General features: G+C 35.1%; 2 protein-coding genes across 6 annotated transcripts in view; both read right to left on the reverse strand.

Moving 5' to 3' along the window:
- Positions 1-27,425, reverse strand: Gpr52 (G protein-coupled receptor 52). The gene is made up of 2 exons (XM_004658771.2): positions 27,361-27,425; positions 1-1,314 (listed from the first exon to the last, which is right to left on the reverse strand). Exon 2 carries the CDS (start codon positions 1,108-1,110, stop codon positions 25-27), a length of 1,086 nt encoding a protein of 361 aa, XP_004658828.1. The 5' UTR covers positions 1,111-1,314; positions 27,361-27,425; the 3' UTR covers positions 1-24.
- Positions 1-27,962, reverse strand: part of Rabgap1l (RAB GTPase activating protein 1 like) — a 682,536-nt gene that overhangs the window by 428,331 nt on the left and 226,243 nt on the right. The window contains exon 1 of one of the 5 annotated variants that reach the window (XM_045141716.1): positions 27,361-27,376. The exons of the other annotated variants lie outside the window; for them this stretch is intronic. The gene's annotated coding sequence lies outside the window, so the exon portion shown is untranslated. Of the gene's footprint in view, positions 1-27,360; positions 27,377-27,962 lie in introns of those variants that run through there. 5 annotated transcript variants of the gene reach the window in all.

Genomic DNA, 27,962 nt, shown 5'->3' on the forward strand with positions numbered 1-27,962 from the left:
TTAGATTTATGACACAAGTTCTCTTCAAATGGAACAGGAATTTGCCCGCTTCCTAGGTTTGGGGTCTCGTGCTTCCTGATCCTTCACACACATGCAAGATGTGCACATTGTCTCAGAAAGCCTTCTCAGGCCTAGCCGGAAAACACTGTTCGAGAGGCTGTATATTACACAGTTACAAAAACTATTACTTATAGCAAGCCAGGTGGTTAAGAAAGATAGTGTTGGATTGTCCAAGACACGAGAACTTTCTAGAAGAAAGTAAATAATATACGGGAGCCATAGCATGTAAAATACACTAGTTATCCTAAATAAAACCATGGCATAGCGACGATCTGGGCTATGTCCTGCCTCTCTAGAAGCATCTACCTCATGGCTAGGGAATCGAGCCCTTCTGTCATTTATTTCTTTGGTGTGCTGCCGGCAAATTTTGAAAATGTGGAAGTAAGTGAAGCAGACAACCAAGGCAGCAGGAGCATAAAGTAAACAAACAATAAAGCACGTAAAATAGGCACTGGTGAGCCAAGAGGTGGCACACCATTCAAAAATGTCACCGTGGTAACCAGGTTTCCCCCAGCCAAAAAAGGAAGGCAAGAAAATTAGGCAGGAGTAGATCCAGATCAAAACAATGCAAATTCTCAGGCGACAAGGGGTGACCAGTTGATTGTAGGACAGAGGTTTGGTTATTGCAAGATAGCGATCCACACTAATGCACGCAAGACATGCCATAGACACGCTTTTCAGAACCGAGATGATATATCCAAAAACCTGGCAAGTCAATGACTCGTGGACACCTGTGGAGTAGTGCAGAAGGGACAGAGTAGGAACCAAGCAGGTAACTCCAACAAAGAGATCAGCATACGCCATTGTCTGTATGAAGTAGCTGGTCGTATAATGATGTAACAGTGGAGCACAGTGAAAGACAAAGATAACTGTTAAATTCCCAGCGATGATTAGAAATGTCAGCAAGACAATAACAACTGTCTCAAAGATGCAGACATCCTCTGCACTATAGTGACCAAATCCAAGTGGGCAGGAGTAGCGCTCAGACACATTCACGATGTCATTGCTCATGTTCAGGGTCTTCCATTCAGTGCCCCTGGATACATTCATGGCTTGGTATTAAGGAAACTTGCAGTGTGGCTTCAGCAAGCAGGTGCCCTTGCCAGCATCTGTTAAATTCTGCCCACAAGAGTCTAAGAACCTGCTCCAGCAGACAGTGGCAGCACTTCTGTTATAGCTGAGCATCCCAGAATGGGCTCAGGTCTCTTCACCAGTGACACATCTCAGCTTTGGGGGATAAGGGAGGAGGATGAGCTACAAAGGTGAAAAGAGGTCTCTGATTAGCTCCCTCCGGTGCTATCATGCAACTTTTTGCAGACACAAGGCACTTTACAGAAAATGGATTTATTATTTAGTACTATGAAAAGTTGAATTTGTAATAAAAAAAAATCAAGTGCCCGGAAGAAGAAAAGCTTCTGTGGGCTGTTTATGCTCTTAAGAAAGGTAGTCTTTCAGGGACCAACTAGAATGAAAGTAAGAAGAGACAACCTTAAACTGTCTGAGGCTTCTTCTGCATCTATGATGAAAAATGCATCCATACTTTAGAATTTAAATAATTAATATCTCCGCTATGGTTGGAAAACCAAAAATAATGTTTATGAAACAAAGAGCCCATGGACTCAGTCTATGCTTGAGGCTAGTGGGTTTGCTTTATGTTCATTTCTCTTTTACTTTTTTAAAGGAAAGAAAAACAACTCTATCAATGTTAATTACAAAATATTCATCTCTGCATAGGCACAATGGAGCCAAATAATTTTTATGAAAAAAAAGGTAATTTCCAATATGGAAGATAATATACAATAAATTTGTGCATTAACACCTAAAAAATAGGATAGACTTCTGAAGTTGCAATTTTACATTCATTTTTAAGTATTTAGATTCATCCATTTATAGTTTCTGTTGCTACAAACAGCACAGTAATTTATACCTCTTCTATTTCAAAACAAAATATTCTTATGCATAATTTCAGCATTTATAACTGAAAAACTTTTATTATTTGATATGCCACCTTATAATGAGGCATAATAAGATACAGACCTCAAAGTAATTTCTCACCTTTGTTGTTTGAGATATTGCCAATCTCACATATATGCAAATGTAGATAAAATTTAGACAGCAATAGAATCTTCCCTATACACTGAGCTAATGTTACTGAAAATGCTGCCATTACTTATTACTTAAGTATTTCTAGTAGGCTTTATATTCTATTTCTTTATACTTTTCTATCTATTTCCATCAGGTGATTAACACACTAAAGCATTACTTTAACTAAAGCTTCTGAAAGTGGAAAATTACCTTGTTTATTATATTTGCAGTTATGTAGCAGCCATATGTTAAGAAAATGCCTCTTCTATTTCTGCATTCTATTTTGAGCAATAGCTCAATTAAAACAGGGGCCATCAAGTAGGCTGTAAAGATAGTCTTGTTTTAAAATTCCTCAAAACATCAAGTTTTTGAAATACTGAAATATTGGCAGAACAGAATCCATCTGAAAGGCTTCCAAGGTCATTCTAGCAGCAGGTTAACATTTGCCAAAGTCTTTTGCAAGTATAAGCATTTCAGAGAGTCTCTTGTCACTCTTGTGTTGTCATAGCTTTTGAAGAAATAGCATGCACTAGAAATAAAAACATTTCCTCAGGAACAATGCAGCAGCTTAATAGAAAGCATTCTTCTCAAAGTTATTTTCTCCTGCAGTGCCACATCATTCAGGGAAGTCCTTCTTCTTTTGTAACAGCCTCAGGATATTCCTCCTTGTACAGTTTCTCTTATCACAAAATAGTTCTCTTGTTACAGAAATAAGGTAATGTTTCTCACCTACATTCACTCTTATCAGCTGCTAGGCTGAGCTGCTAGATTCAGAAGTCCCATTTACAGTGATGCAGTTATCAGGATGCTACCAGGAGATTCTTTACAATTTCTTAGTCTCACTGCCTCCACCTGAGCCGGAGCACTGCTCCTCCTCCTCATCCCGAGCTGATGCAGAAGAACTCACCATCCAAAAGGTGACTCGACTCGGTCCTCCTGCCCTAATCAACAGCACAGCCAATGGCTACTGCAGCTGAAACTGTCACTAGGTAACAGTTGCCAGGCACATGCAGGCTTATAGACTTACACTGCAAGCTCCGATGAAGATTGACAAAAGACGACAATAGAACTGACCAATCCTCACATTATGTTAATGGCATTTATGAACTTCTGGAGATATTTTCCTTATGGCATTGTAAAGATGGTTTCTTATGGGCAGTATGGGGGAAAAGCTAGCATATACCTTTAAATATTGTAAAGAAACTACCACAAGCTACTATGACATTAAAAAGTCAGCAGTAATCTAATGCTCATTGGCAGAAAAAACTTATTAATTATTAAAACTCAGCCAAGTTGTCCTGAACTCAAGTGATGACTACTATTTTCAACTATACTCAGTATAGTATTTTTCATTAAAAGTCATTTATGCTAATTTACTAATCCTTATCACACCCATACAAATTGACACATTTGAGATTAAATATTCCAAACTATACAACAAAGTATTAGACAACCATGTTACAAAAAGCTATTTGGAGATATATGTGAGGACAACTATGATCCCAGAAAACTACATATATTACCATGCATAGAATTACTGTGTAGTTCACTTTCAAGATTTATTTATTTATTTGCACATGTGTGTGCACACCAGGGCCTCATGCCACTGCAGCAACCACTTGCATGGATAGCTGGAGAACTGAACCTAGGTTGCAGGCTTTGCAAGCAAGCACTTTTAATTGCTGAACCATCTTCCCAGCTCCTGTATACTCCACTTTTTATGCTAATGTGCTCAAAAGGTCAAAGGACTATAAAAATTTGTAATATAGAATGTGAGCTATGCATATTTAATATAATAAATATTTGTTCAAATACTTGATGCCTATAAAAATATATGTCTTTAGTTTGACTTACTACATAGAACTATTCACTTACTTTAAATGTGGCCATTACTTCTATGTGTCCAATATGGTTTTTTTAAGTGAAAGAACATTTTAATTCAATTTAAGAGCACTCTATGTGAATAAATTCATGTCTGATTTCAGAAACCGATTCAAAAGTATATACCTAGGTGGGTATCAGTCTCTGGCAGGGAAGTTATTGTTGTTTGAATAAATGAGTATGTTATGACCATCAAATTGTCCCCTAAATATGTCCAAATATGCATATATATTAGCACTGTTCTTACTTTTCATTAGAGAAATATCTCTTTTCAGATGGTGTGACTGCTAGAGAGATGCAACACTCACAAAAGTGCTGAGAAACAGTGACAGTGGAGAGTTCAACACGTAAGACATCTCATACCTTCCACTGGTTCAGGAACCATAGTGGAAGAGATGGCAGAAAGAATTAAGGGCTGGACTGGAGAGATGGCTTAGTGATCAAGGTGCTTGCCCACAAAGCCAAAGGACCCATGTTCAATTCCTCAGGACCCACATAAGCCAGATGCACAAGGTAGTACATGTGTCTGGAGTTCATTTGCAGTAGCTGAAGGCCCTGGAGTGCTCATATTCTCTCTCTCTCTCTCTCTCTCTCTCTCTCTCACACACACACACACACACACACACACACACAAATAAAATAATTAACAAAAGAATTTAAGAGCCAAATAATGTGGAAGAATGCACTGGAAGCTGTTCTACAGATATAAAGTAATCATGGTATTCATGATCACACAGCAACTGTTGTTATCTGCATAAGACCTGCATAATACTGGGTGCACCAAGAGATTGTCATGGATGATGAAGGAGGACAGAAAGAAAAGGCATCAATATTAAAGAAGAAATAGGAAAAATAGGTTCACTAGAAAGAGGACAAAGAAGGCTGACAAAAGAGGGTGGTGGGAAGAAAACATGTACATTTTTAATAAAAATTTTATTTTGTAGAACTTCTATTGTATTTTTTAAAAATAACAGAACAAGTTGAAAACTTTTTTCAGGACTAAAATGAATCAGGAAATTAAGGTGAAAATAGTGCAATAAACTAAAAAGTCCAATTTTATATAAAAACATCTTGACTTGTAGAAACAACTAAAAACACTTAATCAAGATCACACCTAATATTCTTTACTAAAAAATAGCATTAAGAATAAAATTGGGCTGGAGCAATGGCTTAGCGGTTGAATGCTTACCTGTGACCCCAGTTCAAGGCTCGATTCCACAAGACCCACAAAAGCCAGATGCACAAGAGGGCACATGCATCTAGAGCATTTGTAGTGGCTGGAGGCCCTGGTGTGCCCATTTTCTCTCTCTCTCTCCCTCTCAAAAATAAATAAATAAAATATTTTTAAAAAGAATAAAATTGGGGGCTGGAGAAAATGGCTTAGCAGTTAAGCGCTTGCCTGTGAAGCCTAAGGACACCGGTTCGAGGCTCAATTCCCGAGGGCACACGTTAGCCAGATGCACATGGGGGCACACGTGTCTGGAGTTCGTTTGCAGTGGCTGAAGGCCCTGGCGTGCCCATTCTCTCTCCCTCCCTCTCTCTCTGCCTTTCTTTCTGTGTCTGTCTTTCTCAAATAAATAAAAATAAAAAAAAGAATAAAATTGTCTTTGATAAGTATTCATGATTATAGATAGGTCTCATCTTCCATATCAAGAATAGTTAAGTATTATGCTTTATGACAAAACAGTTAAAAAATTAAGTGTCATCAACTACTACACCTCACAGCACTAGAATTTAAATCACTAAAATAAATGTAGACATAGAAATAGTTTAAATTTTCGTAGTTCTAAATTAAAAGATTGGCAAAACAAAACCGCCTCATTTAGGGGATTCAAGCACTAGATTCCTTTAGTTTGACATGTTTATTTCCAAAATAAACCCCACAAATCACTGGCAAAAATCTGAATCTGAAAATACTCTAAATAATCCAAAATTACACAGCTTCCAAAGATGTATAATAATATAAAACAGTTGAAGAAATAGTGCTTTTGACAACTAAAACTCCTCCTTTCCTTCCACTAACTTAAAAGAAAATGTTGCATGAGTTGCAATAAGACAATTTCTCTCTTTTTAGCAACTGACCACATCACTTCTTGGCTTTCTCCATGGCTATCCCTTTTCTTTTCTTTTTTATTTTACTTGTATATTTATTTGAGAGGAAGAGAGAGACAAAGAGAAAGAGGCAGACAGAGAGAGTAAGTATGGATGTTCCAGGGTCTTCTGCACTGCAAATGAACACCAGACACACAAGCGACTTTGTGCATCTGACTTTACATGGGTACCGAGGACTCAAACTCAGGCTGTCAGGCTTTGTAAGCAAGTGTTTTTAACCACTGAACCTTCTCTTCGGCCCTCTATCCCTTTTTCTGATCTGGATATATTGTGAATTAATTTTACTCTGGAGCACTAATAACAAAAGAGCACTAGTAGATATTTACATATCTCATTACACATAGCATTCTTTGTTCTCTTATTAGGCATCATTCTCCTCATGTTACAAGTTAATAGGTGTTTTGTCACTCACTATTATCATCACCAACTACTTCCCTCTTCTTTCAACTGATGAATGCTAACCAGGAAATATCTAAGAGGAAGCTTCAGTTACAAAACTACTTCTCTCAACAGTTAGCTTGCTTGCATCACCTCTATTGATACCCTGGGCAAGCTAGCACATCACCCTGTGCTCAGACAACTGCAAGGGCTTGCAATCTGTTCTGTCTGAGTTGCTTATGGCTTCTCTTCCATCTACTATGACAGGAGTACTTTTTCTAAAATACAAACAAAAATGTGTCATCACTATCTTACTTAAAATGCTTTAAGGGTTTTATACTTAAGATAAACAACTAATATGATCTTCTCTCTGTAATGCTACCAAATCTCATTTCTCTTCTAGGTTATCCAGGAGTAGGAAACTCTCCCCACCACATCTCCATAAGTCCCAAACTCACATAACCTTGATGTGATCCCTACTATACCTAGGATACTCATAACAACTACTTAATATGTTGTCATATTTCTTTCATTTAATTCAGATGAAATCTTATTCTAGGCTCAAATACTTATCACCTGAAAAACCTTACCTGAGTTCACACATGGAAGAGAATAGTTAATAATTATTTGCAATATTAACATATCACAGTTTGTAATTATTTTATTTAGTTTTGTCTTATTTACTAAATTTTAAGCCGCATGGAAGGAATAATACTTGTTTCACTTGCCAGTGAGTCTCAAATACTAACATTATAGTATTAGGCAGTAGAACAGAAACTGAAAAAAAATAATTGTCAAATATAGTTTTCACATAAGGCATACAAAATGATATGTAAAATCAGTGAGAGGACAAAATTTCAAAGTCTTCTCTCTGTGAAGCTTAGAATAAGAATTTCTTGCAATCCCTTAAATGACTTCATACAATAAGCTTCACAGAAAAAAATAGAAAATATGACTAAATTGTGTGGGAAAAATTAACCTTACAATATATTTAAATTAAAAGCAATATAAAGCCGGGCGTGGTGGTGCATGCCTTTAATCCCAGCACTCAGGAGGCAGAGGTAGAAGATTGCCATGAGTTCGAGGCCACCCTGAGACTCCATAGTGAATTCCAGGTCAGCCTGGGCTAGAGTGAGACCCTACCTCGAAAAACCAAAAAGAAAAAAAAAAAGCAATATAAGTAACCTATATCTCTATGTAAACTCAAACCAACATAAAATTTCACTAGTGCTTTGAAAAGCAAGCACAAATAACTAATTACTTATTTTAAGAAGCTCAAATGCTACACAATAAATATCAATGCATTTTAGATACAGTATTTAGTATAGTCTTTTAAAAATATTTTATTTATTTATTTGCAAAGAGCGAGGAAGAATGAATGGGTATACCTGGGCCTCTGGCCACTATAAATGGACTTTAGTTGCATGCACTACTTTGCGCATCTGGCATAATCGCTGAGCCATCTCTCCAGCCCTCCAGTTTAGCTTTAAATCCACTTGGTCTAAGTGCTAGAAAACAAACCCATAGAAGGAATATACATAACAATCTGCTGATGTAGCAACCTCTCAAAGGCAAAAAACAAATTTACTAACTTCATTTTATTATAAGTCAAATAATTAACAATTAAAAATATTCAGCAAAATTTAAATTTAGAGGAACCAATGAGAAAAACATCTTTGACCTGATTAAGACACTTTATGAGTCAACCTACATCAAACACAATATTTAACAGTGAAATACTAAATGATTTTTCTTCATAAATGGGAACAAGAAAAAGATTTTTCTCATTACTTCTGTGCACTTTTTAACTCAGGTATCAACCAGCATAACAGATAAGAAAAAGATAAAAGCCATACAAGAAAAGGATGATATGACTATACAAATGAATACTTTAAAAATTTATGCATAAGCCCATTGGAACATGAATAAATAAGTACATTTTGTCAGAATACAAGGTCAATATGCAAAAATAATTAATATATATGTTTGCAACAAATGAAAGGATATGAAATTATTTTAAAAGATATAAACCTATAAAGTAGAATATGAGAATCAACTTAATAATAGATATTTTAGATCTCTATTTCTAAAATTTAAAAATTACATTGAGAGTAAGTAAAGAAAGAGATATACTGTCTTTTGGTTTAGAATATTCATTATTAAGAATGCTCTCCCAAAATTTAGCGGTAGCTTTTTGGTGATTCCAGTTAAAATCTTTGTAGGCATTTTTCTAGAAATAACAAGCTACTGATTCTAAATCCTATATGTAAACACTAGTACTCTAGGATACTAAAAACAATCTTGGAAAAGAAAACAAAAAATGAAGTCAAGAATGTCCCAGCCTGGTTTCAAATTTATTGTAAACCATGGTGGTAAGAGACTGGTGGAAGATAAACAGCAAACACTGTGAAGACCACAAAAATAAACCTAGAGTCACTTGGTCAATTGAATTTCAACAAAAATTCTAAAACAAGCCAAGTGGAAAGGAAAATCTTGTCAATGAATGTTATCAGAATAAACTGGTTATCCATTGGGTAAGAAAATGAAGTAAGATCACTTTAACAAACTGTACATAAAAATTTTGTTGAAATGAATGACAAGTACACTCAAAGCACAAGCACATGGATGGCTTTTTTTTTTTTTTTTAAGAAAACAGGGAGTATCATGGAAAAGGGGGTGGAAAAATTGTAAGAAACTCAGGGTGGGTAGGAGTAGCCTGAGACACCATGTTTCCCCATCCCTGTAGAGACTGATAAAGCCTGTCTGTCCTCACAATGAATACCAAAAACACCACCAAAGACCCTCAGCAGAAACAGGGCGGGAGAAAAGGGGTCTATGTGTATAGCCTTTTTATTAAAAAAGAAAACAATTAAATATCCAAAACCTGGAAGCGATCTACACATCCATCACCAAGGATATGGATAAGCAAACTGTATACGTCCATATTATGGAATACTCATTACCAATAAAAGGAATAAAACCAATAACAGATAAATTCAAACACTGAAGAAAAAAACCAATGCCTCAAAGAGTACACTGCATGATTTTAAATTAATTTCCATAACATATAAAATGAATTTGATGCAAAACATGCCAGCAGTAGTTGACAGAGTTGTGTCTGTCTGTCTACGTGCGAATGTACATGCATAGGTATCTGCACGCATGTGCGTGTGCATGAAAATGGCCACAATCTATAACTGAATACTAAGAATATCAAGGAACTTCTAAGCAAGAGGGAAACATTCAGTACCTTGTGAGACATGGTCCATTTGCATGCATACTGGTCAAAACTAATCAAGCTGCAATATTTAAGACCTTTGTAATAAAAAAAAAAAAAAGCCAAAGGGGATCACAAACCTGTGACTGCATGTGAACGTAGCAAGTACTCCATTTCTATGTAAAACCACCAAACAGGAACACTAAATTACTTAACTGAAAAATAAAATATTGTCAGAAAACCATATTCATTGTTATTTAGAAAGAAAAATAGAAAACCCCTCTAAAGCACTATTTCATGAAGAATGAAGGCTACTAAACTGTCTACTCAAGCACAAGTGAGACACAGAAAGAAAAGACCTTAAACAATTCTGCTACACCATCTCTCCAGCCCTAATATTTTTATTATATTTATTTTATTTATTTATTTATGAGAGTGCTTTGTGCATCTGGCTTACGTGGGTCCTGGAGAATTGAACTACGATTCTTTGGCTTTGCAGGTAAATGCCTTAACTGCTAAACCATCTCTCCAGCCCTATTATCATTTTTATACTAAAATGTTTTATTTATTTATTTGGGAGAAAGAGAGGTAGATAGAGAAAAGGTCTCTAGCCACCTCAAAACAACTCCATATGCATGTGCCACCCTGTGCATCTTGCTTACATGGGAACTGGGGTATACAACCTGGGTCCTTGAGCTTTGCAGGCAAGCACCTTAGCTGCTAAGCCATCTCTCCAGCCCTATACAATTCTTAAAGAATGCTTTATCTAGCTGGGATCTAAGGCAACTGACCAAGTATGTAAAGCCTTTGATAGATTCTATTAAATTCAGTCAATTACAAAGGAAAATGGAAAAAATATACATTAACTTACAAGTACATGTAACTCTTATTGGAGCTGGGCATGGTGGTGCATGCCTTTAAACCCAGCACTCAGAGGGCAGAGGGAGGAGGATCTCTGTAAATTCGAGGTCAGCCTAGGACTACAGAGTGGGTTCCAGGTCAGCCTTGGTGAGAGTGAGACCCTATCTCAGGTGGTGGTGGTGGGGGGACAGGACATATTATAGGGAGAATCCATACATATAAAATTTTTCTATTAAATTAATTGAGGAAAATAGTGTGCACAATATCAGAATGAAACATGTATACTATAATCTTTCTTTCCATATTTCTCTCCCTAAGTATGTTACTATGATCAATAAACATTAATTAAGTTTGAAGGTTAAAAGATACTATGATTTATACGGCACAGAGTGGATTTTGAAATCAAAAACATTTGAATTAGAATAATACTTGTATTCAGTATACATGAGGACATAGGTGTGTAATGTTCTCCATGTGTCTTAGTTTCCATCTGTAAAAGGGAATAATGACACCTACCTTTTAAAGTTAGGTATGAAAACTAAATATTGAAAGTAAAGCACAGGGCTGGAGAGATGGCTCAGTAGTTATCAGCAGATGCCTGAAGATCCTAACAACCCCAGTGCTTACTGAAAGCCAAATGCACAAAGTGATGCATCCATCTGGAGTTCACCTGCAAAGGCTAGAGGCCCTGGCATGCCCATTCATTCATTTTTTTTCTTTTTTTTTTTTGAGGTAGGGCCTCACTCTAGCCCAGGCTGACCTAGAATTTACTATGTAGTCTCAGGGTGGCCTTGAACTCATGGCAATCCTCCTACCTTTGCCTCCTGAGTGCTGGGCTTAAAGGTGTGCACCACCACACCCAGCTTCCCATTCATTCTTTCTCTCTCTCTCCCCTTCTTTTTCTCCCTTTTTCCCTCAAATAAATAAATAAAATTCAAAGCAAATATTAACAAAACATATTTACAAGTTGTTCAAAGTTCACTGACAATAACTTTTAAAACATTATTTTTATCACCAATGGGATTTTTGTTTAGTAATTTCCCCTTAAACACCCACTGGTAGCCAGTAATAATATTTTCTCTAATGAGTTTCTACTTTCTTTAATATTTCTTTGAAAAATGCAGCCTTAAAATATTATTGTTGGGGGGAAAATCATTGTTTAAATCTGTCCATACTTATTAAGAATATTCCATAATTACAACACATTAATACAAAAGTTATTAACTTAGGAAAATGCTCAGTGGTTAAAAGCACTGGCTTACAAAAATTATTCAAGCTTTAGAAAAATCTGTTACATGAATACAATATTTCCCAAACAATTAAGAGAATTGTGCAAGGTAGAATTGTGCATTCTAACCCAGGTTGACCTGGAATTCACTTATGTATGACCTGGAATTCACTTCACTCAGAGTGGCCTCAAATTCATGGCAATCCTCCTACCACTGCCTCCTTGCTGCTGAGATTAAAAGCATGTACCACCATACCCAGCCCTAATATTTTTAATTCAGTTTTACTTTATCTACTTTTATATTTAAATTTTTTTCCCAGTTTTTCAAGGTAGGGTCTTGCTGTAGCCCAGGCTGACCTAGAATTCACTATGTAGTCTCAGGGTGGCCTTGAACTCATCACGATCCTCCTACCTCTGCCTCCTGAGTGCTGGAATTAGGGTGTGTGCCATTACGCCTGGCTTACATTTAAACTTTATAAGCCATATTGTTTACTCTACCTCTAAACCAAGAATTCTGAGTAAAATTTATTGTTTTCCTAATAGGCTGGGACCATTGTTGATAACCATTAGAAAACTTGTAATACACTCAAACCTTGTAGCTACCATTGACAGTAAAAATTTAAAACACAACACTTTTTAATCAAAATGCATCTTGATGTGTGTATATATATATTTGCATATATATAAAGAGATTTGTGTTTCTATAAGTAACCAGGTACTACAAAATAGCATATATTTCTGGCTATGTATTTTTAACAAACATAACAGTATCTTCTCCTCCCTCTTCAAATTTGCCATTCAAAAGCTTTTCAAGTGGCTTAATTAACAGAAACTACACTTCTAAGAATTATTTCTCAAAAAATAAATTAGAAGGGCTGGAAGGATTTCTCAATGGTTAAGGAGCTGGCCTACAAAGCCTAGTGACCCAGGTTCATCTCCCCAGTACTCTTGTAAAGCCAGATGCACAAAGTGGCACATATATCTAGGGTTTGTTTACAGAGGATGGAAGACCTGGTACACCCCATTCTCTCCCTCTCTCTCTCCTTATAAGTAAATAAATAAAAATATTGAAAAATAAATAAATAAATAAAAGGAATTGCTCTGAGTGAAGTGTCATAGTTTAGTCCTAAATTGCCATATATTTCTGAATGAGTGAGATATTACTATTTTAGCATGGAACTAAAAATATTTCAAATGAATTTTTAAATATTGAGAGAAAAGTAAATCCTAAGCTTTCTTAAGTGTATTTTTATGGTTAATAGTTTTTCTTGCTTTATGGGGTAACACATTTGTAAATTAAAAGTCTTAAAACTGTATGATAATAGAAAAGCATAATCACATTTAAATAATAGGTTTACATTAGAGGAGAGAAATGTTCATTCAAATTTATTTTAATTAAAATGAAAATTTCTTATAAAAGAAGATGGTTATTTTTTAAGATATCTTATTGTTATGGCAACTGAAGTGCTAAAAATAATTAAAAAATATCAAAGTTGTTATAGCAACTAGAATTTTAAAAAGTCATGAGTGTAGGATAATCAAACTTAACTTGGCATGGAATACAACAGCTATGAGTCAATTTTCAAAGAAAACTTGAAATACTCTTGCTCTTGTCTTTATAAGTCATCACTAGAAACCAAAATCAAACAACGAAAAACAAAAGTCTCAGCATAAGAGCTGCACTACCATTTCTACATTGCTAATTCTATATCTATCTGCATATCTGTATAGCTGTGAGAACCCTCCATGCACAGAGCAAGAAATGCTCACTCAAAAAACTGAACACAAGCATTCGCTTTCTTTGGAATTTAGGTTTTCTAGTTTGCTGACTTACCTCTTAAACCCAGTCTTTACCATGCTGCTGTAGAGTACACTAAAGGTTAGACACTGTCTACTTACTGCCAAACCTGTGCCCAGATTCTTCTAGTTACAGTTCAGTTAGATTAGAAACTTACTGAAGGCCAACTGCTCCTTAGTATTGTTCAAGGTTCTGTCATCTTGTTCTCACAAAGGGGAACATTTATAAAGGTTTCATGAACAATGACAAAGCCTTAGAAAGATTTACATAAGGAAACAACATAAATTAATGTCTTTTCCTAGACATGGCTAAGATGGGAAATAAAAATTTATATTAGCATGTTGTATGTTGGAAAAATCAAGAAATCTTTAGCCACCCCAGTTCCTTGACAATCAAATGAACATGGTTTGGCAACAAATGCAGAAATGTATGGTGTGAACAGAGCATATTTCTTCATCATTCATGAACTGAAAACGACTGAATAGAAAGAATGATAAACACACACACTTTCATTCATTCATTCATACCCTTCTGCCTTGTTATGACCTTTAACTCATACATTTTTTATTTCCTTTTTCTGCTAAAGTGACTGGCTGATTTTATGAGTAAATAAAGAAGACTTCAGAATAGACTGGTTTTGGGTGGGAAGGATAAACATGGTTTCCTCCGACCTAGTCAAGAAGAGTTGCAACTTTTGTTGGCAAGATAAGGCTTCTTGTCAATATCTAACATAGATCCTGGTAATTCAGTAGAAAGGGACTACCCTGAAAAACACAAATTCCTTTCCTTAACTTCCTTGGTAATGAAAATCATTAGTTATGACCAATAATATTATTGTAATCCTAAGTTTAATACAATTACATCACCTTCCATTAAAATAATGTAACTATAACTGCCCTTTTGATGAGATTTACAAAACTTTGCAATATTTTTACTCTGTGCTTATTAGCATAATCCAAAAAAAATCACCTTTACTAATTTTTACCAAAGAAAAAATTAAGAACATTCAAAAGCAATACAGAACTGAATATAAGGTTCTTAAATTATAATGAAAAATAAAACTGATTTATTAAATAATTTATTTGATCACAATATTTCACAATGTTGGTTTATATCCACACAGTTCCTATAAGACAAATTTTATAACAGTTGTTGGATTATTTACTTTTCTCTGTCACATAAAAAAGTTGCCTGTGGATGTGTATATGTTATACATTTTTAAATATTTCTCAACCCTGAGTCCAAGGAGACTATGTATCTACCTTCTATGCTTTCAATTTTTAATTTTGATTTCAATAAAAATGTAAAAGCTTGTCGGGTGTGGTGGCACACACCTTTAATCCCAGCACTCGGCAGGCAGAGGTAGGAGGATCACCATGAGTTCAAGGCCATCTTCAGACTACATAGTGAATTCCAGGTCAGCCTGAGGTAGAGTGAAACTGTACCTTGAAAGACAAAACAAATTTAAAGCTTTACTGGAAGGTAAATTGGACAATCTCATCATTCTCATAACAAATTCTGCAATGTTAGTGTCAACATTTGTTGAGCATTTAACATTATTTTAGAGTCATGTAATTCTTAATTTCTTTCAGACTATCAAAACAAACATTTCAATACATAAATGTTAGCCGGGCATGGTGGTGCATGCCTTTAATCCCAGCACTCGGGAGGCAGAGGTAGGAGGATCACCATGAGTTCGAGGATACCCGCGACTACAAAGTGAATTCCAGGTCAGCCTGAGCTAGAGTGAAACCCTACCTCGGAAAAACAAAACAAAACAAAAATAATAATTTAAAAAATGTAAATGTTGTACCACGTGAAGGTTATATTAAATACCACCACATCATATACCAAATTTTTACAATGCATTAGAAAACTGTGTTGGGAAAACTGAATTACCTGAAAGCACATGACCTGATAAGCATGCCTAAATAAGACACAGAGAGACAGCGAGATGGGGGGGGAGGCAAGATTGGCTGTCAGTCAATATCATGTTCAGAAATGTAATTTCAAGAAGATATTCATAACATTAAAATAACATGGTAAATATGCACTTTATTTTTATAATATGCTTCTATTAATGTCATGAGAGTTGAAATATGAAGAATTCACATTTAAGTTTTTTTTAATTTTTTTTTTGGTTTATTTTTATTTATTTATTTGACAGCGACAGACAGAGAAAGAGGCAGACAGAGAGAGAGAGAGAGAGAGAGAGAGAGAGAGAGAGAGAGAGAATGGGCGCGCCAGGGCCTCCAGCCACTGCAGACGAATTCCAGACGCGTGCGTCCCCTTGTGCATCTGGCTAATGTGGGTCCTGGGGAATTGAGCCTCGAACCAGGGTCCTTCGGCTTCACAGGCAAGTGCTTAACCGCTAAACCATCTCTCCAGCCCCACATTTAATTTCTGTCACCATTTATTTACATAAAAATAATGAGAAAACACATACAGTCAACAATGGTACAATGAGAATCTTTCAGGAATTTTCACTCCATGAAATAGTTTCATATATTAATCAAAATTGAAAAAATTCTAGCACATATTAGTATTCAAAAGGTGGTTTTGATAATGATAAGCAATTGCTCCGGAAATATAAGTAAAAGAGAAAACACCGCCATAGAAAGTAGTCTAATTTTCAACATACAGTATCTATTAAACTTATGGAAAATGTTCAAAGATACATCAATGCAAAAAGAAAAAAATTACAAGAGAAAACATAATAATCACAGGATGTTCTTTTAAATACACACTTGTCCTTGCATCAAAGCACTAAAAAAATATATCATTTTTTTAAGGAGGGAAGGATTAAGATAGGGTCTCATTCTATAGCTCTAGCTGGCTTGGAAGTCTGACCTGCATGACCTTTATCTTGCCATGAAACTTCTGCCTCAGTCTCCCTAATGCTGAGACTGTAGGTATGTGCCATCATGCCTGGCTTAATGGAATGTCTTGATAGTTAAGCCGGCCTCTTCAAACTTCTTCCACCTCCTCCATCCACTCCAAACAATGTACTGAAAGCTTCTACGCCTAGAAAACTGTCTTGTTTACCTTTTTATTACCTATGGAACCTACCATAAATATTTCATAAACATCTGTGAATATGTTTCTTCTGCCTCAGCATATTTCTCCCAAGACTGCATAATACTTTACAAAGACATTACTGACTGAAAACATGGTATATGGCTTACTCCAGATCATATTCATTATGTCATGGAGGATAGAATATCAACAGAAATGATACCATGATACCTGCTGAGCTTTGGACCAGGAGTGTTTTAAACCAAAGCTCATGACGAACCTGTTGCAGAGGTCTAAAATAATTTGCTTGGTGATTTTTGTCTTTGAAACGGGGTCTCATGTATCCCAGGACTCACTATGTAGCTAAGGATGACCTTTAACTCCTAATCTTCCTCCCTATATTTCCTGAGTGCTAGGATTACAGATATATGTCACCATATCTACCATTTTCTTACTAGTTACTACCCAGTCTTACTAGTTAATTCAATTCAGTAAGTAACAAAGGCTCCAGTACATTTCTATCTTCACTAGGCTGAGCTCCTTTGAGAATTTCTTTCATTGCTATTATCTTCAGTGGCAAGCAATGTACCTGGCAAATAATATAAGGTAATACTATTTGATAACTAAATAAGGTTGACTGACATGTTCATTTCCTGTAAAATAATCAGCATAAAAATTATTTTATATAGCTGAAGCTTGTCTTAAAATATCATAAACCAAGGTAGCTTAAACTTACCTAGAATATAAAGCACTTTAGAAAAGAAGCTAAAAATACATTTTTCATCTTTCCATGTTATAGAAGAATGAGAAAAATGACAAATAAAATGACTTAACCTACATCTGCCAGTACAACTTTCTTTTTCACCAGGCAAAGCTAAGTAGCTCAAGTGATGAGGTAATACAGAGAACAAGTAAGAACACCAAACATTAAAAAATAATCACTTTTAAGAGACAGAAATTGAGAAATAAAAGAATAAACTGATTATGTTGTTTTCAAGACAAGTCTAAAAGAGAAATAGAAGTTGCTAAACTGACAGATGCCCAGTAAGAAAATGTTTCTAATCAGAGGGATTTGTGATCAAAGAAAAAAATGACTGAAGTTGGTCTCAACAATCATCTTGGGGAATTTGGGAACCTCTAAACAGAACAATGGAACAGTGTTAACAAATGGGTAGGTTAGATGATAGAACCTTAAATAAAATGCATGTTCACACATTAATATATAGCCACCAAGATTAAATTTTCCTATGAATATTACCTATATCTCACAATGCCAGTTTCAATTCTGCAATGCTCCAGGTTTTCTCATGTGATAGCCATACCCAGGCTCAAGTTTGTTTAATGTGGGTCTATTGCTTGTATTCACAAAATGTTACTATCCTTTAATTATCCCAAGCACTTTCTTTTACCTGCTTTCAGGGCTACAAAATCCAAGTAAACAAGCATAATTAAGTAAAAAATTATTCATAGCAGTTATTTTTAATATTTTAAAAAATAACATAATTTTTTCAAAGAAAAGTAACAAGTTAAAAGTCGATTCTCCTGGGATTTCTCCTATGATTTATAAAATAGATGTTAATAAGATGGTAGACTTAATTGGCTATGCAAAAACTGTAACACAAAAGTTAAGTTAGCATTTAATTAATATTTGTAGTGAAAAAAATATACAAACTCCTAAAAGCTAATATCCTGAATTTGCTTATAAGACTACAATTAGGTAAATCCTCAGGCTGGCGTTTTCCTGTAATCATATACTTGTACTATTACCTATTATGTACAACATATAACATAGTACATATAATTGTACTATTTATGGTACCATGTCTTTATCTATCAAGACAATGGACTTTTTAAATAAACCTTACAACAGACTATTTGTTTAAACTGAGACTCCGTACTAGGCCCAATAGACCAAACAAAAATCGAATCAGTTTGATTGGCTTTCAGACTTACTACGTGGTAGAGAATTAATGCCTGGCACTGAAAACCTAATAATAAAAATCTATGTCTAGGGAGGTAACAGGCCCTTGGAGGTAAGCTACTAGTGGTTTTTAGCTAAATGAATGGGTTGTGCCAATAAAACTGCCTTCTAAATATTTATATTTATATTTATATTTATATTTATATTTATATTTATATTTATATTTATATTTATGGCCATAGATTAGTGCTGTTCTCAGCTTTGGTCCAAGAAGACTCTCTTTGCAGGAGGTGGTAATTGATAGGAAAAATCAAGATTTTCAAAGTACTAAAAATAAGGGAGTGCTGAGTGCACAGTCCTAAGTAGCATATCTATGTTACCCCCTGCAAGGCTCAACAAATAATGAAGAAGAGGAGGAAGAAAATTTAAGAGCCAGAGGAAGGGCATGGATGTGGTGGAACACTGTCTTCTAGACATGACATGATTCATGCTCATAAACGCCAACAGTGGCTATTGTTACCTGCATAAGACTAGACTTCTCCATATTCTCTCATGGATGGTCAAAGGTCTCACGAGGGGGCTGGAGAGATGGCTTACTTAGCGGCTAAGCGCTTGCCTGTGAAGCCTAAGGACCCCAGTTCGAGGCTCGGTTCCCCAGGTCCCACGTTAGCCAGATGCACAAGGGGGCGCACGCATCTGGAGTTCGTTTGCAGAGGCTGGAAGCCCTGGTGCGCCCATTCTCTCTCTCTCCCTCTATCTGTCTTTCTTTCTGTGTCTGTCGCTCTCAAATAAATAAATTTAAAAAAAAAAAAAGGTCTCATGAGGGCCCGATCCATCTCTGAAGAGTTATTGGGCATTCAATGGGTGCTGGGGGAAGGGGATACATTTTCTTCAGTTATGTAGACACTGGTAAATTATGCCTATATTCCATAAATAACTCCCACCCATGCTCATGCAAGCAAACCTAATTAAACTCAATGAGTCACAAAAAGAAATAATGAAGACTTTAAAGTAGAAGTGGCACTAGTTAGGAAGAAGTGGTTTAGTAGGAGGGGGACAAGATAATCAAAATATATTATATACATGAAAAAGTTGTCAAAAATAAATCTTTAAAGGTGGAATCATTCATATTAGCAATTCAAACTCAAGCTGTTATCTAGCATTCTTAGAAATCAGTATAAAAACTAACAGACAAGTCCCTAAACAAGCCAGTTTCAGCTGACACAAGAGGGAGTATACTCTGCTGTAACCTTTGTAAGGAAGGCTCTTTGAAATAATTCATCCATTTTGTGTTCTGTTTCTATATTCCTCAATCATTTGCTTTCTATAAATCCAACCTCCTCTGCTCAGCTCATCTGAACACACATTTATATTGTGACAAATTGCCAAATTCTATAACAAAAAATAAAAATCAATTCAGGCATTTAAACTAAAGTTGTTGTAATTTTGTCTTCTGACAGAACCTTAACTCTCCAATTCTCAGCAGCCTTATCAGGGCCAAGGTATATATAAAGATGTACTTTTGATAGAAGTATTATAAAAGATTGGGAAACCATTTATCTCATATCCCTACTGTGGTTATATGTTTGTCAACTTAATGCTCTAATGGTTTAAATGCTTACCTGTGGAAATATTATGTGGGTACCAAATGATGGTTGTAGAAATGTGAGGGATTCTAGTTATAATAATAGACTGGAAAGACATTTTCTTAATAACTCCTTGTATAAATGTGCTGCCCAGGCTGAATATCATTATGTGACAATTTATAATTTAGAGCCTTCTGTCAAGATGATTTTAGCCCCTGACATGGCACTGAGTATGCTGGGAACAACTGTATACCCCAAAGAAAAAGGAAATTACTGGTGCTGTTCAAGAGTGAAAGTATTAAATAGGCACTATTTCTTAGAAAACTTCATCATATTATGATGGCGAACAGATCGTAACATACAGAAAAACTTTGCCATTTAACCAATAACAATTACAATAAACGTTCAATCAACAGTTTCTTCCAAGTAGACAAAATTTAACTGTCAATATAGCTCTACTTCTTAGAACTTTCTAATCAACTAATTGCAGTACTGAAATTATTTTTTTCTGTGTGTAAAATATAGAAATTTGGGGGAAAATCTTCAAAATGAACTTTTGCCCAATATCCCTGGAACATCTTTATAGCTGTAAATTTTACTTTGTACAAAATGCTGTAAATAACCTAAACAAAATCAAAATAAATGGTCAATTGTTATTGAGTATGTGCATGTACTCCATTTCTAGAAAATACTGCTTCAAATCAATTGCTAATAAAAGCCACCAGACAGTATAATCAATTCAACATGTTTGTTCTCACTTTAATCCACTGATTTACATTTTTAAATTCATTATAATAAATACTATTATGTATGCCTAACTTGCTCCTAATATTTTGAGGGATTCTTCATGAGAATACAAATTTATGAAGAAGTGTAAATATAATTGCAAAAAAAAAAAACTATTCTTCATGTTTCAGCCAAATACAGGAACTAAGAAAAGTTCCAGTTCAATTATTGATAGATGGAAGGAAGTCATGCCTTGTGTATAAAATTAGATGCTAACAAGACCATACATCTTTTGGACTACAAGTTAAATGCCAGCCTGGGATACATAGCAAATTCAAGGCTATCCTGGCTACATAACAAGTTGGAGGTTAGCATGTACTACATAGGGAGACTCTGTTTCAAAAATGAAAGGATGAATGAAATTTTCAAAATCTAGTAATCTTGAAGTCCATAAAAGGTTTTCACTCCTAAGGGTAAGAGGTATAAATATTATAAATGTGGACTAAGATACAAAGACTATTAGACATTGTTGTTACCCAAAACTATTGATAAAGAGTAAAAGTACAGGGATTAGACAATGGGTCAGCCAGCAAGAGTATTTGCTACCTAGGACAAGAAAGAGACTGATTCTTCCTGAGTTGTATTCCCCAGCACCCATGTACAATAGCTAGGCATTGTCACTCAGAACTGTAACGCCAGTCCTACGGGAAAGAAGACTGAAAAATCACTAGTGCTCTCTCTTTGGCCAACCTATGTTGTACTCATGTGTTTCTATGCAGGCATATATTGGTCAGCAGCTTCAAGACAATTCAGGAAGAAATTCCATCTCAAAGAAACTGCAGATAAGCAACAGCATAGACCATTCAACATTCTCCTCTGGCCTCCACACACACATACACAGGCTATATACATGTGCATACACATGTGCATGCACCATACATAACACACATAACTACACACTTACAGGCATGAACACACACACAAAAAGAATAACCCTGTAGTATCTTACACAGGTCAACAAATGGTGTACAAATTCTAATGACAACTCTGTATGACAAAAATATTTCCAATGCTGTGATTTATGACATATATATCTAAAATCAGGAACAAAAAAGGTAGAAAATTCTATTATTCACAAGGATTTGCAATGGTTTTGTTTTGATGATTGATGGTAATCCTGTTTTTAGTATTTTAATTCTATAAGAACTTAGATTCCAATTATTTATTGTGATTTTTAACAATAATAATGCCAACAAAATGGTAGTCATGCACACAAAAAGAACATAAACGTGTTGTAAATGATGATATATATATATATATATATAAAATGTGTTAAGACTTTATCCTTGTTTTTATTTCATGGCAGCAATAAGTCAGTTCAGAAAGAGTACGATATCAACATGATCACTGCACTGAGGGTGGTTAAATTTAGTCAACACATTTTTTCAGTATTGTTGTGTTCTCTACAATGGAAATAAAACAATATTTTACATATGGTATACTATGCACACAAGAATAAAGAAAAATAAAGTCTAAATAACATTAAAGGATATTTCCAACAGATTCACTAGTTGTTAATTTAATAAATTATTGAGTCCTTTCTACCATGTCAAAGTCAGGTAAAAATATAATGTAAAAATACAGTTATGATAAAAATGTATATTATACATTGTCATATTAACCACTAAGCAAAAGACAGTGCAACATAGAATAGACATGGAATTTGAGGCTGCAAATTCAGATTATTCTGTAACCAATAAAAAATACACTTTTGCGCATGTGTGTTTGTATGTGTTGTGTGTTTGTGTGTCATACTCATGTGTTGTTATGCATGCATACATTAGCCAGAAGAGAATTTTGGGTGCCCTGCTTTACTGATCAACTGCATACTTCCCTTGAGACCAGGTTTCTCCCTCAATCTGCACCCACCTTTTTTGGTCAAAGGGCCCAACATGTCTCTGATTTTGGTATTACACCCCCACACCCGCCACCTCCAAACTAAGATTATAAACATGCATGACCATGCCAAGCTTTTTACATGGGATCTGGGGGAATCAAACTCTATGGGTCTAAGCCCCGCCCAGCTCTCATACTTAAATGGAAGATACTAGGCCACTGACTATTTCCCCACCCCTAAAAGTATTATCTTTTTACCTTCAAATATTTCACTTAAAAAAGTAGTAGTATAAAGTCATGATAGATTAATTATATTATTTAATCTCAGATTCCTATTTAATTTCATTTAATCTTGAAGAATTAAAAATTGCATTTATGAAACATTTTAGGAAAGTCAAACTATATAAAACTTTTACCAATAATAGGGCTACAGAGATGGCTCAAAATAATAAAAATAATCTTAAAGTGAGTTTTATTTAGTGAGACATTGAGAGAGAGAGAAAATTGGCATACAGCTGAAATCAAACTCCAGAAACTTGTATCACCTAGCAGGCATGTACAGCCATGCACTTGCCTCACCTTTGTGCATCTGGCTTATGTCATGGGATCTGGAGAGTGACTGAACATGGGCCCTTAGGCTTCTCAGGCAAGCACCTTAACTGCTAAGTCATCTCTCCAGTCCTTAAAGTGAATTGTAATCAGAGAAGAATGATTACAAACTGATTTAAGATTAGTTCCCTCGGACTTGTATTTGAAAATCAGTGAAGCAGAGGAGAGAATTATTACTGTCCAAATTTAGGGACTTTCATAAAGATCCAATTAGAAAGTATATGAAAATAACTTTGTAAACTATGAAGGGCTATAAATCATTATTATAATGGAATTTAATATTCTTAAAATGTTTTGAAAGTTGGTCCAATGTTTAAATAAGAAATTGTTTAAATCTTGATGGTCCTTATTAATCTGACACAGGGATTCTAGATATAAAACAATCGTACCCAACAGGCAGAAAAGATATTCTGGTAGGTAACATTTCTAACATACAAATTGGAAGAAACCACAAAATGCAGACAAAAATGAAAATACAAGGTTTCTATTTGAAAAAAAACTTAAGAATTTCAATACAGAAATAGCTGAACATTTAACCAAACACAGTATCCTTCTAAGTGGGAGGCCTCATGCACCTGAGCAAGTGACATGACCATGATACCAATCATGGAATAATAATGTATTTCTATGAGGAATCATATGCCAGAAATGCAACAACATCTTCAGAATACTGAAAGCAAAAACTATTAACTCATTACTCTGTATCCATTGAAAATATCCTTTAACATTAGCCAATATACAATTTGTTCATACTGTAAAGTTCATAAGAAAAAAAGAATAAAGGCAAAGTAAAGGCATTCTGCAATAAAAGAAATGTTATTCACCAACAGATCTTAACTACAAAAAGCACTGAAAAGTATTCTAAACTCAGAGGCAATGATAGAAATGAGAAAGCTTCTGGAATGAATGAAGAACATCAAAAACAGCTTTTAAAACTGGATCTTGTTCTTTATGCTAAATATTCATTCAGTTGCAATATGTAAAACATCCCGTAGGACTGGGGTTCCTGCTGAGGAGAGATGACCTGTAATGACCATTGAAAAGCAAAAGAATGAAGAAATCTAATGTTGAATCCCATGTAAAACATAAAAATCCATGTTCTTTCCAATTATACGGTATTATACCCCAACATGAAAAAAAAAATATTTCTTAGTGTGTGATACTGACGGACATGAAACTTGGGTCAATCTTCATTGTTTTAAAACAAATGTATTTCCTAGAAATTTGTTTCTATTACCAGGCATGGTGGTACATGCTTTGGTGCAGCACTGGAAGGCAGAGGTAGGAGGATCACTCTGAGTTTGAGGTCAGTCTGAGACTACATAGTGAACTCCAGGTCAGCCGGGCCAGAAAGAGACCCTACCTTAGTCCCCTCCCCAGCAAAAAAAGAAAAAGAAATATGTTTACCTCATTGCTTTTGCAAAGTTCGCATAAGCATGCAAAAAAAAAAGTTCTTTTCCTTAAAGAGCACTTTTCTCCAATTATAGGCCTCAGAGACAAAATTCCACACTGGACACTCAAACAAATATAAACAACATGAAAGTGATAAAAAGCACACAAGGAATGAAAAATAAAACCTAACTGGTAAGTCCTCTTGAGCACTTAGAATATAAGAGATGTCTTAAATAAAGAGTAACATTTATAAAACACTCATCCAAATTAAATTATTAACATTGAACCATGAATCTAGACTAGCACTCAAGACTCAAGTCATTATGCTTACGTGAGTGATTAAACATATCATAAATAAAATAGGAATTCATTTTCTTGGGAGTGATTTCTAAAAGGTAATGACAATAAAGTGGCTATTTGAGTTAATGCATGCAGTATATGGCACTTCCTTTCCACAGAAAAGCATTTGTGAGGTTTTCCTAGAGGACTGTAGATTTCTGGTAAGGATGAAGGTCTGCCATAACCCTACATTTTGTGTTAAGCTACTTTCAGCCATTATATAATATGTTAAATTAATACATTTGACTTTCGTTCTAAAGGCTTTTTCTCTCAATATGATGTGGTAAGAAGGAAGAGAAACAAGACTTTTCTTCTTTAGAAAGAGAATATGTTAAGGCTTTAAATGTGATAGGTTGAGCAGTACTCCAAAAAGATAAGTGAAAGTAATATTTATGTTAGGCTCTATAAAAGCCTTGTTCTTGGGGTTCCTAAAAGCCTCTATACATTTTGAGAGTTACAGAAGAGGCCTGAATCAAAAATGAAAGTAGACAGCCAAAACCCAAGAGAGAAAAATTGTTCAACAGAATCATCTTTTACTTCTTTAATTCACTGACTTTCTTCCTTCATTTTCCATCAACTCAAAGTAAAGTACCAGGTGATTTAAGTGTTACATAAAACATAAATTACAAAAACATAACTTAAACCTTACAAGGCAATAATCTTTGACCTGTTTTCATGGTTATATATATGATCTCCCAAGTCAATTTGATTCTATGATAAGTGAGAATACAAAGGTGGAAGGGAATAAAAAAAATACATACTTTCCATATTGACAATGGGTTTCTAGTCCTTACTAGTTCCAAATTCATCCATCTACTTAACTATTTAAAAACTGGTGAACTGTACTGTATTGGAACAAAAATCAAAGGAGGTAAAATTGACAAAAGCAATGCTTAGAACAATTACAAAATTATCATTAGTTGTCCACAATCAGTTGTCATGTGATAAATTAAGAAATAATTTATATGATGAATAATAATGATCATCAGAGAAAAAAATCCACCGGAGAAATCATGTGTGTGTGTGAGTGTATGTGTGTGTCATACGGAACACATTCTTGTGAAAATTTGAAATTAAAACATTCCCTTTTACATAATTGTCAAACCAATACAGGTATGCTATCAGAAATGTCAATATGAAAGTTGGACAAATGGCTCAGCAGGTAAAGGTTGCTTGCTAGCAAAGCCTGATGACCTGGGTTCGATTCCCCAGTACCCACATAAATCCAGATGCACAAAGTGGCACATGCACCTGAGCTTCATTTGCTGTGGCAGGAGGCCTTGGGGTATCCATTTCCTCTCATTCATATGTTCTCTCTCTCCTTACAAGTAAAATTTAGAAAAAGAAATGCCAAGATGATTTAAATAAATGAATTCACTAGCTATTTAGATTTTTAACTTTGATCTCGCATGACAAATGTATGTTTATATTTAAATATGTTCACATATTCAAATGTCTACTAAAATTTCTAGATAGTATGGCTTGTTCCAGGATTTTATAAAGCACAGTAAGACTGGAAATTAAAAAATCCTTGCAGATCAAACCGGGTGTGGTGGTGCACGCTGTTAATCCCAGCACTTGGGAGGGAGAGGTAGGTGGATCGCTGGGAGTTTGAGGATACTCTGAGACTACATAGTGAATTCCAGGTCAGCCTAGAGGAAGACCCTACCTCAAAAAAAAAAAAAAAAAAAAATCCTTGCAGATCAACCAAATTGTATAACTTGAAAATTATTGTTTTCATATAAATTTACATTCACAGATAGTCAATATATCAAAATTTATAACAATAAGATATGGTATGCTAAAAAATCTTTACGTTTTCTCCTTGACCAAGAAATATGCAGCTAGAAAATGGTACCAGAAGCTGAAGTAAAAGCAGCCAGGGCCTTTTTAACAACACGGAGCAGGCAGCTGATGAGCAGTTTCCTTTTTAATTAGAGTCATTTCTCGATTAATTAGTCCCCAAACACTTACTGCAAGATTACTGTGCCACTGGGACGAAACCCTAATGCTCCTCATGGTAATAAGCATTTTCTTTCCCTAGGATTAAGCTCAATCTATTTTCTCTTCAACTGGGAAAAATCTTTCCACAGAAGTGACTTAGAAAAACCACAGTTCATTATCAAGAGGTTTATCACCAGCCCCAGTAGAAAACAGAATTTGTATATTATCTAGAGAAAATCCTTGGTATTGGGTTGTGGTATAGTTTACTCAGAAATTCTTGATTTTAAATAGTATGCAATAAAAATCACTTACCCTTTCAGATTTGAGGTTTCACTTGCTTGTTTGGTTGGTTGGCTGGTTTTAGTGCAGTGTCTGCAGTGCTGGGGAATGAACCCCGAGCCTCAGCAAATGTAAGGCAGGCACTACTACATCTATCCTCAGCCCTCAATTAACCTTCTGAATGCAAAGGCAGATACAGAAGACTGAATGAAATTGAAATTTTACAGACCTACCTAAATAGCTTTTGCAATACTGGCATTTGAAATTCTTCAAATAAAAGAACACCTGAGGTCCATGTAAAGTAAGAAAGCTGTAGCTACTCAATTAGTCAATATGAAATGGAACCTTAGTTAGAGTGTCTAAATACCAGCTACAAAGATAGAAAAATAAAGGTAACATTTCATCCCAAACTTCCATTCTACTTTTGCACACAAGGACTAAGGATTTAGATTCAAGTGAAAATTGCTCCATTTCACATCAATTTTGCAGATATCAAGATAAAAGCTTCATGATGCTGTCTTCAAAAATTAGTCATCTATTAAAAGATTATGCAGTTTTAATAAACATGTCAGAGATCAGCTACTCAGAGGATAGAAGTGATTGAATTCTTCTGACACTAATAGAAATTAAAGCTC

The sequence above is a fragment of the Jaculus jaculus genome, chromosome 1 (genome assembly GCF_020740685.1).
Source record: "Jaculus jaculus isolate mJacJac1 chromosome 1, mJacJac1.mat.Y.cur, whole genome shotgun sequence".
Classification (NCBI taxonomy): domain Eukaryota; kingdom Metazoa; phylum Chordata; class Mammalia; order Rodentia; family Dipodidae; genus Jaculus; species Jaculus jaculus.

Excerpts from the sequence above, each read along its gene's own strand:
- Gpr52 (XM_004658771.2), bottom strand. The coding sequence starts at position 1,110 with ATGAATGTATCCAGGGGCACTGAATGGAAGACCCTGAACATGAGCAAT.